This window comes from Taudactylus pleione, unplaced genomic scaffold (genome assembly GCF_031769625.1).
Source record: "Taudactylus pleione unplaced genomic scaffold, aTauple2 ptg000106l, whole genome shotgun sequence".
Taxonomy (NCBI): domain Eukaryota; kingdom Metazoa; phylum Chordata; class Amphibia; order Anura; family Myobatrachidae; genus Taudactylus; species Taudactylus pleione.
In genome coordinates, this window is record NW_028284508.1 from 1240416 (window position 1) to 1253835 (window position 13420).

Genomic DNA, 13420 nt, shown 5'->3' on the forward strand with positions numbered 1-13420 from the left:
CAAAATAACAGCACTGTCAGTTAATGGAACCGCACTTCCGCTCTCGCTTGTGTCACGTCTGGGTCCATAAGCTGAAGGGGAGTTTAAGGGGCATGAGAGGCAACTTAGCCTCAGCACCTGGGGATCCAAGTGCTTTGATTAAGGTGTTGTAAGAGCCCTATTTATAGCAGACACGAGAGGCAGGTTATTTGCTGCTGTTTGGTGATGGAGATGGCTGTCCCATGATTAAGGTCCTTGCGTGGACTGAGACGTAGACTTCATTTAGCGCACTTTGACACTTAATGAATGAATAAAATGGTGTTTTAAATTGCTACAAGACTGGTGAGTGCCCTGTTCTATTTGGAAATTGACCAGTGGAAGGGCGGAACGTTTCTTTGACTACTACAAGAGCAGTTTTAGGAAGGTGTGGAAAAAATGCTGCAAAGTAAAGCTGGGTACATACAAAGATTTTTTGTCCAACCATCCAACTAGTTGACTGGTTGGAATGAAAATCTGGTAACGTATGGGAGTAAATGATGATCAGCAATTTGCTCCTAAATGCCAGAAAACAGATGAAAATGGTCGTCAGACAAGTTTGTTAAATGCTTGATCTAAACAATTTGTTCAAACAACAGTTTTTGAATATTTTCCGGCATTTAGGAGCAAATTGCTGATTGTCAATTGCTTTCATACCTTACCAGATTTTCATTCCAACCAATCAACTAGTTGGATGGTTGGACAGAAAATCTTTACGTGTGTATGCACCTTTAGAATGCTTTCAAAAATAGAAGTGTTAATAATTTACACTTATTGTTCTTCTTTATGCTGAAGACAGTGGCGTAAGTTCATCCAAGACGCCCGGAGGCAAGTTATCAGTTTGTGCCCCCCCTATCCCCCATATTTACAGCCCTAAGTGGGTTGAATATATTAAGAGGTGCCCCTTCAGTGCAGGCTCCCGACGGCAGGCGCCTCCATTGTCTCCCATACTTCTGCCCCTGGCTGAAGATAGTTCTTGACATTGGCTGTATGGTCAGGGTCGTTGTCCTGCTGCAGAATAAATTTGGAGCCAGACGCCTCTCTGATGGTATTGATGATGGATAATAACCTGCCTTGAGGACACCATTAATCCTAATCAAATCCCTAACTCCATTTGCTGAAATGCAGCCCCAGACTTGCAAGGAACTCTCACCATGCTTCACGGTTGCCTCAGTCACTCATTCTTGAACTGCTCTCCAGCCCCTCGGTGAACAAACTGCCTTCTGTTCAAGCCAAATATTTCAAATTTTGACTCCTCAGTCCAGACCACCTGTTGCCATTTTTCTGCACCCCAGTTCCTATATTTTTGTGCATAGTTGAGTCGCTTGGTCATGTTTCCACGTCGAAGGCATGGCTTTTTGGCTGCAATTCTTCCATGAAGCCCACTTCTGGCCAAACTTCTCCAAACAGTAGATGGGTGTACCTGGGTCGCACTGGTTTCTGCCAGTTCTCAGCCGAAGGGCTGGAGAGTGGTACAATAACGAGTGTCTGCAGGCAACAGCGAAGCATGGTGGAGGTTCATTGCAAGTTTGGGCTGCATTTCATTTTAATGGTGTCCTCAATGCCGAGAAATACAGGAAGGTACTTATCCATCATGCAATACCATCAGGGAGGGGAGGCGTCTGATTGGCTCCAAATTTAGACTGCAGCAGGACAACAACCCCAAATATACAGCCAATGTCATTAAGAACTATCTTCAGTGTAAAGAAGAACAAGGAGTACTGCAAGTGATGATATGGTCCCCACAGAGCCCTGATTCAACGTCATCGAGTATGTCTGGGATTACATGAAGAGAAAGAAGGATTTGAGCAAGCTTAAGGCCCCCATACACGGCACGATATAGGTGCTATATCGTGCCGTGTATGGGCACAATATCGTACCTGATATCGTGCTGCGCGCTCCTGCGGGGTTGTACATCGCATCCCCAGATCTTCCTGCAAAACCATCTGATCTGGGATGCGACGTACGATCCCATTCAGATGAAGGAGGGGGAAGCCGGCATATTGTGCGGTCTGTGGGGACCGTACGATTGCCCGCAGTGACAGCAAGATCCGTCTGCCAACGGATCAGCAGTTGCCCTACACGGTGCATCGTACACCTTTACATCCACAGATCATCTGTGTTTAGTTCTCCAAGATGTTTGGAACAAACTCCCTGCCAAGTTCCTTCAAAAACTGTGTGCAAGTGAACCTATAAGAATTGATGCTGGTATGAAGGCAAATGGTGGTCACACCAAATATTGACTTGATTTAGAATTTTCCTCTGTTCATACTTTGAATTTTGTTAATTGATAAAAATAAACAATTAACACCTTATTTTTTAAAGATTTCTTACTTGCAGCATTTTTTCACACCGGTCTAAAACTTTTGTACAGTACTGTATTATATATATATATATATATATATATATATATATATATATATACACACACACGCATATACATAAACAACATTTTAAAACAATGCAAAGCAGTTGCTAATTTTTTACGTCTCCAATGTGAAATTTACTTACGGAAACCAAGGCGGGTCAAAAATCGATTTGATGCCCCCTGCATAGATGGACAGGATAGAAAAGATGACACAAGCCAGAAAGAGAGATGCAAATTTGTTCACGTATTTGACACCCACAAACACAACAAATGCCATCAGGGTAAGAAAGATTGTGCCATAAACCCGCATATTGTTCAGCTTGGCACTGGAGTCATCGTGCGAGTTAGGAGAATGAAATATGGCAGCCGAAGGAGCGATGTAAACCTGCCAGGAAAGAAAAATAGTCCAGGCTAAATTGCAAGAGCTGGAGAGGTGTGGTGGAAAAAAACACTTGATAAAAGGTATTGTGGGTAGATACAATCAAAAAGTAACATTTTTATTATGTTTTGCCATTAATTCCATTTTAACATATGGAAAAAACATGAGAACATGCAGAACTGCAGTATAGTTTAACACCGTAGACAGGTCGGGAGAGATTATCAAACCTCTGAGAGAGAGAAGTGGAGAGAAATAAAGTACCAACCAATCAGCTTCTAACTGCCATTTTAGAGGCTGTGTTTAAAAATGACAGTTAGGAGCTGATTGGCTGGAACTTAATCTCTCTACACTTGATCTCTATCAAAGGCTTAGTAGATCTACCCCGGTCTTATTTGATTTCATTAATTCAAGATGCAACTAGTAATATTTATGGTTAATAAAGAAATCCAAACAAGAAATGTACAGTGTCAAAAAAGTTATAAAATCATAGCAAGTAGCAATACTAACCATATTGTAATTTAGTAGATATAAGTTTACGTAGATGTATTTGCATCTTATATGTACTGTAAGCTGAAACTAGGCTCATGTAACACTAAATTGAACAGTGTTTTTGTGCAGGAAAATTCAATCAGGTCATTGTCCCAACTTATAGAATCTCCGAATCCTGCTTCTTTGCATGACACAATCATGTATTTCAGCAGATGTTAAGGGTGGGTACACATTAGACGATATGTCATCCAATCCAGCGCATCGGGCCGACATATCTTCCACATCGGCAAATGCGTACCTACTATGAACGACCATGTGCACTCCCGCAGGTCGTCCATCGGGGTCGTTCCATCGGCCTGCATGTAGGGCCGACAGAAAGACCCAGCGGCCGATGCCAGGCAGTTCAATGGAGCCGGTGCTCAACATATCAGGCACCGGATCGTGTAATGTGTACTGGCTGCCTTATATATCGGCCCGTCAGGTGCCGCATCACTGTGTACACACAGTGTTATCACATATATTCTGCATGTGTGTCGCACAAAATGATGGTTAATCTAGCTCTTTACAAATGGTGCTAATTTAACAAGATTTTCCTCATACCTCCACCCTAACAATTTTTAAGATGAATGTACACATTTAAAACGAAACAGTCTGGACTGTCGTTAGACTTAAAGGGAGGCATGCTACAGATGTGTCCTCATACCCTATTGCCGTAGCTGCTCCAAATAGCCGCTCTCAACGTGCCAGGGCCCATATGGCTCGGCTTGTGCCAAGCGTCTTTTTCAATCGAATGTGCATCTTAATTGCAACTCGATGCGACAAAACAACTTCATGAAACTGCACTGATTAATTTGATATGAGTCATTTGTATATCTGTGCGCAACTGAGTATAAATCTGTGTACGAAGTGCTACAATGCAGCGGCCACAGGTTTTTTTCAAGCCAAGTTCGGTAGTATAGATTCAGACTCGCACACAGATACATACGTGTCACATACGAAAATAATCAGTGAAGTCTCATGAAGAGGTTTTTCCGCTTCACAAGACTGCACATTTCAGCGAAAAAGAAGCAAAAAAACCCGCTACACCTCTTGGCGCAGCTCACTCGCGCCAAGTGTCTTGTGCCACATAGTGTATTAAGGAACGGCGTATGAGGATACATCTGTAGTTTAGCAATAAAATTTCACACAGCTGCTCCTTCCCGTTAGTGGGACCAAGAGCACAGAATGGGGGATGGGATGGGGTTGACCTCAGTACTTGAACAGAGACTTTGCTACGCCCCCTCCAGTACAGGGGCACGTATGATATCTTGGTGGCCCTGAAAGGAACTCTGAGAACTGTGAATATGTTTTTTCTAGGGCTCCACCATTTCTGGGAAAGAGATTCTGGTTTATCCAACATGCCACTCTAATAATGACTGAAAAATGGCTCCATGGCATTAGATATATTCAACAATTATCCATCTTAGCCCATACTCCCTGTCTGACATGGTAGAAATACCTTTTGTGTTAACCTCTTCAAATCTTAGTAAATGTTTTAAGGCTTTATATGTGATCAAACCCCAGTCTTGGTGAAGGAAGGTCAGTTTACAGCGAGCTTAAAGCTCTAAGAGCAGTTTTACAGTTGCGTCATCTTGGCCCAGCCCCTACGCACAGACTCACGATTCACGCCATTATGCGCAGAGGGTTATGCCTGATGATGAGATGCGCGTGGTACCACTTCACAATGATTACCTCATCTACCTACAGGGCACTCTCCCAGGAGGGACTATTTGAAAGTCAGTAAATATGACCTAATTACTACTCATATACAAACTGCTGTAAACTCAAACAAACCAAAACAAGTGGATACTGGTTTCTTACCAAGAGGATCTCAATTGCTCCCAGAATGTACATAGCTCCAGCAAATGTTGTGCCTAAATAAAAGCAGAGACCCACAGCTCCCCCAAACTCTGGACCAAGGGATCGTGAAATCATGAAGTAGGAACCACCAGCTGCAAATGAGAAGCAATGTTGAAAAAACATTTTTGGTTTATTTTACATAATGATAAAAAAGTGTCTTGTTGGACCACTATATACATTTGGACACTATTAGGACTATCATGATATCACAGATCAAAGGATACAGCATAAACTCATTCATGTTAACAGACCGTAGTGTGCAGAGAAAGAAGGTTTTACTGTAAATCACATTTAGAAATAAAATTATGTAACTGTATATATTACATATTAGTTAGGTATAGGGATGTGCAGGCTCGGATAGGTTCGAGTTTGCACGTTGAGTTCGGATTTTTCCCTCCAAAAAAACGGAACTCAGAAAGAGGCAAAACGTCATCTTACATGGACGAACATCATCATTCCTGGACAAAAGTCCAGGAATGATGATGTTCGTCCATGTAAGATGACGTTTTGCCTCTTTCTGAGTTCCATTTTTTTGGAGGGAAAAATCCGAACTCAACGTGCAAACTCGAACCTATCTGAGCCTGCACATCCCTAGTTAGGTATACATTTTATTTAAGGATTTTGTCTGTCTCATCTCCTTTTCTCAACCTACGGTAGCCTTTCAAATTGGAGCTCCCATGCCAAAAAATAGAATTGACTCTGTAGGATTAATTAATATGTATGTTCCTTTCAAACATTTCTAAAACAAATATACACCTCTGTATTTTCCTAGGTAAAAATACAGTGTTATTATACCTTAATAGCACTTCACCAGACAGGAATATCATCACTATATTGGGAAGTGTCAAAACCGGATAATTGGCGAAGACAGAATCTGTTTGCAATTGGAATCTGTGCAATGCTATCTTGTAAAGGGCGACAAGACTCCAATCTCACAGCACTATTTTATAAAAAAAAAGGTACATAGTCAGCCTTTCTCAAACACAGGCAGACAGTGTTTAACACAAACACTAACTTATTAGCATTTGGAACCCTATACAAAGCCCATCTTCAACCCAAAACAGGCAGAATAAACAGGGAGGCTCCGACAGCACAGCTGGAAGCCTCCTTCCTGTATGAGAATTAAATTCACTGTATAAACACATTTTGCAATTGCAGTTTAAAAACATCAGAAAAATACATGTGTGCTTATGTGTGTATGTATGTATATATATATATATATATATATATATATATATATATGTGTGTATGTATGTAAACAGAACACAGTCAGCTTTTTAGTGATCCTTCCCAAAATCATATTGGCATGGCCACACACACACATAGATGCCCTTCCAGCTTAGTGCTGCTCGCTGAGTGCCCCTCAGACGCACAACGCAATTCAGTGCTGTTTCTCCCTGCATACATACATTTAAAAGCAATGGTCCCGTAACGCAAAAAGGATAATTATTACTTGGTTTAAACGCAATGTCAGTATAAAAAGAAATGAATGTTTTCTGTAACTATGGCTTAGTAAATGACAATTGGACTGTGTTTGGTACCGTACTGATCTACTCTGTTTCCACAGTGTTCCGGTGACATCAATATGAAGATCAGAACATGCGGCTATGAAATATGAATGTTAGAGAGAATAACTACTTGAAATGTTGTATGCCATAGCAGCTTAGATTTGCATGCGGGGGAGAAAGGGGGATGCAAAGGGAGGTTGGAGACCTTTTGTATCCATTTGAAATTGTCCAATGAATGCCCTGTAACAGATTTCTAACCCTTATCAAAGGACAATGACATTGTGTAGGCTTGTTTATATTTTTGTCCAAAGGACTGGTTATTCCAGTCTAATCAATAGAGATGGCTAACTGAGACTAGACTCTAATTAGCAGTAGTTTCAGGTAACCAAAAGGATATTCCCTTTCTGATGACCTCACAGGTGAAAGGGGGTGGGAACATGGCATGCACATTTTGGACACACTCAGAGGCCAGGGCACACTTGGAGCAGGGAATTGGAGGAGAGAGGTTCTCTCTCTCCCAAGACAACCTAAACAATGGGACTCTGTTCAATCGGGAATATGGCTAAGTATATTGTTGTTAAACTGTACCGTAGTTAGTCTATTTGGGTATCTGTAGCGAGTTTTGTGTTAGCCTGTTATTAGCTTATCTAGATTGTTTGTAATAAGTTTGTAGTTTGGTAAGGGAATTCATAAGTCTGTGTTAGCATACAGTGGATGATATGATGTGATCTAGTCTGTAATGTTATCATCTACACAGTAGTGTACAATAGTCTGTTCATACTGGTTGTTTTAGCAGCATGCAGGAAAGGGATTGATTATGGAGTTTTTATAATATTTGTAATGATTGATGCTGGTTGATATAATTGTTTGAGATCCGCTGGTTAGCTGTGTTAGGGCCTTCCCATGTGCTTGAACAATGTCTCTGCTTGGGAGAGATAGGCTTGGTATGTGTTGTATACTCATGAATGTAATCATAGACTGGTATCAGTGTTATATTATGGAAGTTGAATTAATAACAGCTTTGAATGGTCATAAGTAATTGCCGTATGGAAGATAGTCTGCAGTTTGTTAAAGATGGCTACCTCCATGTGGGGTGAACAAAGGAAATTATAATTCTACCCAGTTATGGTGTTGTATGGGTCAGATAAGTATATTGTAATTATTATAATTGTGATCATTGATGGATGTATGATTTACAGAGTTACAACTTAATGTGGGTTTTCTTCATAATGGAGTTTGTCTGTAGACCATGCGGTTTGGACAATAGGGCAGGTAGCATTCCCAACCCCCCCCCTCACACACATACACCATCACCAGCCATCTTGAACATGTGCTCTCAGCAGACATTGATATTCCTCTCATTGTATTTTGATGTCTCTCTGTCCTCTGTCTCATATTGCTCATTGTATTTTGATCTTTAATAACCGTTTCATGTATATTAACTGTACCTTATGACCTAATGTTTGTACAATTTATTTGCGCTCATTATTAGATCATAGCGTGGTAACATCTGTACTTTTACCTGAATAATAATCTTTAGCGCGTTGGACCGCTATTCAACTGTCTCAGTATTTCATTAATGGTATAATCAAACACAGCTCTAATTAGCGACATCTTGTGGTTTTAGAAGGTATAGGCAGGTTTTGTCTTAGAGGTTCTAGGCAGGTGAATCTTAGAGGTTTATAGGCAGGAATGTACTAAATATTTATTTTACGAATCAACAGAAGCATGGTTGCTGTTGTGGTTAGCAGTACTGCCTTACAGCTGTCATGAGATTAATTCATGACCAAGGCACTATCTTTGTGGAGTTTGTATGTTCTCCCCATTTTTATGTGGGTTTCTTCTGGGGGCTCTATTTTTCTGTGACATTCCAAAAACATAGTGGTAGGTTAACAAAAGTGTAACACTAGTGTGTATGTCCATGCATGTGATAGGGAATAGGGACTCCACTGTACAGGGACTGATGTGAATGACTGAAATATCCTCTTAAAGAGCTGCTTAATATATGTGGAATATAAATAATTTAATAAATAAATAGTGCAGTCTATTCCTTGGATTATGTTTACATTTTACATGTGGACATTTATGATGTTGACATTTTAACCATGTTGACATAACAGTCAACATTCTGCATTTTGACATTGTCACTACCAGCTTCATGACTGCATATTATATTTATATTGATAAATATATTTATCTAGATTTGAAACTTATGCTGCAGAAAGAAGATCATGATTGCTTTATTAAGTTGCTTGTATTTTTACTGTTTTTTTAAACAATAGAAGGAATGCAGTTTAATGTTATTAGAGGCAGTGGGTGTTTATACAATTTTACAGTTGTAGATTGTAAATACCTGGTACTACACCATTTGTGGCAATGGCACTCATCGATATAGCGGTGAGGAGTGTCTAAATGAAAAGGAAGGAATGAGATAGTAAAGGGGGAGGGAAACAAGAAAACAAATATAGAACTTCTGAAGAAAGTTTAAAGCATATGAATAAAATGTTACAGAAATGAATATAATTGCATATGCAACAAGTGAATTACTTAACAGAAGATAAAAATGACAATTGCTTGCATATGTTTAACATGTGTAACACCCATGTAGACATAAGAGCACGTTCATGCTAGACCAAGGGTGTACAATACAAAAGGTGGACTTATCAACCACTCAATATAAATGCTTAATCAAACTGGCAGCTCCACCAGCAGGGTTGGCTACCTGCTAAAAAGACACAAACCAATTTGAATAGATAGGGCTCTTGTTTGAAGCAATGAAAACAATATAAAAAAAAATATTCAATACCCCCACTATACACAAAAATGTAAAAAATTCAACAATATTCAGAATTGGTGCAATAGTTTGCTCAAAGCTCAACAGCAAAGTTAAATCAGAAGTTTATGATCGCTATCACTCAAACACTGTGGGCATGCGATCCGGTACCTCCAAAAGATCTTTCTCCCATATACTACTTTATAGCAGCAATTGTCCTTAATACTGCAATAGATCACTGGAAAAGGCGTTACTCACTGTCCAGGTGCCAATCAATATATACACACCATCCGCAGAATCTCCTCCCTGTATCCATGTGCCAATCAATATATACACACCATCCGCAGGATTTCCTCCCTGTATCCAGGTGCCAATCACTGTGGGGTCCATTTACTAAGAAGGTTAGGAGACAAAGTGAAATGAGATAAGGTACCAGCCAATCAGCTCCAAATTGCCATCTCACAGGCTGTGTTTGAAAAGTGACAGTTAGGAGCTGGTTGGCTAGTACCTTATCTCCTTTCACTTTGTCTCCTAACACTGCTTAGTAAATAGGCCACTGTGTATGCAAGGTATACCGGTACACTTAAAAACAACCTTCATGTTGTGGGTTTGTAAAGGTAAGAATCCGTCTCATAGGTAATCAATCCCCATTTTTCGAATACATTGAGCTGGGTCTGCTGTTTTACTCAGGCACAAGTATCGTCCAGCCACTCTGCATTTAAAAGGGAATCGGTATGTAATGCCGGCTTTCGGGATTCCTTCTGTCAACATACAGACAGCGGCATCCCGATGGTTGGTATCCCGACTACGGTCTGGTAAGTACACTTACCCACCCCCTCTCCCCCAACCTTAACCCTCCCTTCTAGTAGCCTAACCCTCCCCACCCTGCACCCTTACCCTCCCCGTTGGTGCCTAATTCTACATTTCCCCTCTTTGTGCCTAAACCTAACCCTCCCCCTTAGTGCCTAACCCTAACTTTCCTCCCCAGTGGTGCCTAACCCTAACCCTCCCCCCAAGGAGTGCCTAACCCTAACCTCCCCCCCAAAATCTAACCCCGCTATGCTGCCTAAACATAACACTCCCCCCTTGCGGCTAACACTAAGGGCGCCCCGGGCTTACCTCATTCGGGCTGTCGTCTTTCTGTTTTCCGGCATCGGGATTAAGATAGGCATCAGTATTTCGATGCCACGTACCTTGTTGGGCTTCCCCCGTCGGGATTTAGACCACCGGCATCGCGGTCGCCGGATTCATAACTACATCAGATTTAAAAGAGCAGCTGCAACCCTGGAGAAAGACTGATCTTGCAAAGACTGTTCCATTATGCTCCATAGGGGCACTATAATGAGTCAGCTCTTACAATTGCAAGAACTTGGATTTTGATGATTGACTGACTTTAGTTGTGATAGTTTCCTAGTATCCTTCTACATGCAGAGATTAGACTGCTTTGCTGACAACTGTTTTGCAAGTCTGACCTTGAGGGGCCAGTGCTGGCAAGGAAGGAGATGGGCAGTTGTCAGCCCCTCTGCAGCCACTGGGAGATAAAATCTGCCAATGAAATAGACAGTAGAGTTTGCTCCCTCGCACCCCAAAACCACGAGCTTGGGAATCACAAAGGCCTTGCCGATATATAAGGGGTTTGGGTGGAAGGAGGTCCACTAACAACGCATTAAGCAGGGAGAGGATAATCCATGATTGGTTATAAGGACACCTGTATTGTATTGCATTGTATTTCCATTTACAACTGTTACAGTGTGATTGACTTTATTCTTTCTGAAATCTGCTATAGTTCTGTTGTTGATTTGTGTTAAATAAACTTACGTATTCTTTATTCGGGTATTTGCCTGAGTGTGATATTATTTTCCCACATCCATTGCACTGGTGGAGTGTAATAGGGTGCGAGGCAACACTGTAAAAGTGCTTTTGAAGTTAGGAGTCTTTGCTTGTTAACTCTGGTTATATACTCTCTTCCGGACTGTGCAGTGTCATGACAATCTATATGAAAATATAATATTCAAAATGCATACCTCACAATATTATGAAAGATACAGTGGGCTATAGTAAGTATTAGTGTTGACTCTAGGTGCAGGGTGCTGAACAGTGAGGAGGGCATATTTCAATTTTGCCAGACAAAATTTTACACATTATGTATCACTACAGCTACAGTAACTGTAGCTATATATCACATATAAAATGTTGCCCTTCAAAATTTAAATATGCCCTCCTCACTGATCAGCACTCTGCGCCTAGAGTGAAAACGAAGTAGGAGATAAGCTGCATTGTATCACTTTGTATGGGATATATGTTGTACCAGAAATAAGAGGCAAGAATAATACTGAAAATGTACTCACACAGCAGCAACATATCAGAACAATGACCAGCGTCTGAAGCACCCCAGCCGTTCCCACTATCCACGTTAGTCGAAGGAACAGTATTACTCCAAAGATATTTTGCAGACAGGGAAGGTAGACACCCATCAAAGTGCCCATACTGGGTGACTGTGAAAGACCAAACAAAAAGTTAAAATTTTCATTCACGAATACCACCAGCTGGTTTCATAATGCGGTTAATGCAATTAACAAAAACTCCAAACAGTCTGGCGCTTATTTAAAAGTGATGGTTCATAAATTATATTAAACACAACTATGTTTCCATAAAATTGTATTTAGACTGCTTCTTCAGAATAAGGTGGGCAATACAAAACACCCACAACAATCACAGAAAAAGAAAACGGAAAGTAACCTTAAGCGCTGTCAGAATTATATTTATTAAAAAGTTATGTATTCACATTTATTAAAAACAACAATGTAAACATTTATACAAATTATAGTAGACATATAACCTATACACACATTTTGAGAGATGTCTCCTAATTAGCAGCACATATAGTAATTGTATTTATCGATTCTCCGGTGATGATGTATCCAATTAATCCTCTATACCATGTAGGATGTTTCAAGGTTACAATATGACACTGCATACTTTAGCTGGGTACAATGTATCTCTCCAAAAGAAATGTCATTCCCAATTTTACTCCAGCAAGGAATCAGACTTCATTAGTATTAAAGCTTTTAGTTATATTGGGTATAACTTTTCTTATTAACTCATTCCCTTTTTTATATACAAAGTCCCTATTTTAAGAGTATATTTTAATTGAGAGAGCAAATAAATGACTATTTCAGTGTCAACATCTCACCGCTCTTTGGGGGTCATTCAGACCCACTCGCGAGCGGCAGTACGCTCGCAAGTGGGTCGATGTTCCCCACTTCGCATGCGTACGACAGAGGGAGCTCCGTCGTACGCATGCGCGAGACCCGGCGAGCGAAGGACTTTCCATCGCTCCGGGTCTCGCACCAAAGGGGGCGTGCTGTCGATGTTGACTGACAGCACGCCCCCTTTGGTGGGCATGCCGGGGGCGTGCCTGCCAGACGGAGGCGTTCCTATGGGAACGCCTACGTCTGAAGCCGGCCCCACTGACATCACTAGTGATGTCAGTGGGAGTGATTTTGGCTCTGATAGAGCCAAAATCACTCCAGGGCTTGCGGTTGTGAAACCCGACCACAGGGTTTCACTCGCAAGTCCGATGGTCGCGATGGTCAAGACCATCGCGACCATCTTGTTGGACGCTTGTATATGCTGTGGGTGGTGACCCACAGCTATACGAGCATCCAGGAGGACGCTCCATTTTAAAGGAGGTGGGCCCTGATTCAGAGCGAGCGCTCTGGTCAGAGCGTCCGGCTCTGAATCAGGGCCTTTGTACACTGATCACATTTCTTTTTGGAGAGATACATTGTACCCTGCTAAAGTATGCAGTGTCATAAAGTAACCTTGTAATATTAAGGAACTGAGTCCTACATGATATAGGATTTATTGGATACACTAATCACCTGAGGATCATTAAATACAATTACTATCTGTGCTGCTAATTAGGAGGCACCTCTCAAAATGTGTGTATATGTTATATGTCTATTATAATTTATATATATTGTTTA

At 41.0% G+C, this 13420-nt stretch overlaps 1 protein-coding gene across 3 annotated transcripts in view; it reads right to left on the bottom strand.

Annotated features, from left to right (window-relative positions):
• The window catches only part of SLC12A4 (solute carrier family 12 member 4), a 307394-nt gene that overhangs the window by 140666 nt on the left and 153308 nt on the right, over positions 1-13420 (bottom strand). For 2 of the 3 annotated variants that reach the window (XM_088470905.1, XM_088470906.1), the window contains 4 exons: positions 11780-11926; positions 9012-9066; positions 5112-5242; positions 2527-2768 (listed from right to left, as the gene is read on the bottom strand). In XM_088470905.1, the coding sequence (XP_088327031.1) occupies positions 2527-2768; positions 5112-5242; positions 9012-9066; positions 11780-11926 (575 nt within the window). Of the gene's footprint in view, positions 1-2526; positions 2769-5111; positions 5243-9011; positions 9067-11249; positions 11392-11779; positions 11927-13420 lie in introns of those variants that run through there. The other variant, XM_088470907.1, reaches the window with a different exon arrangement.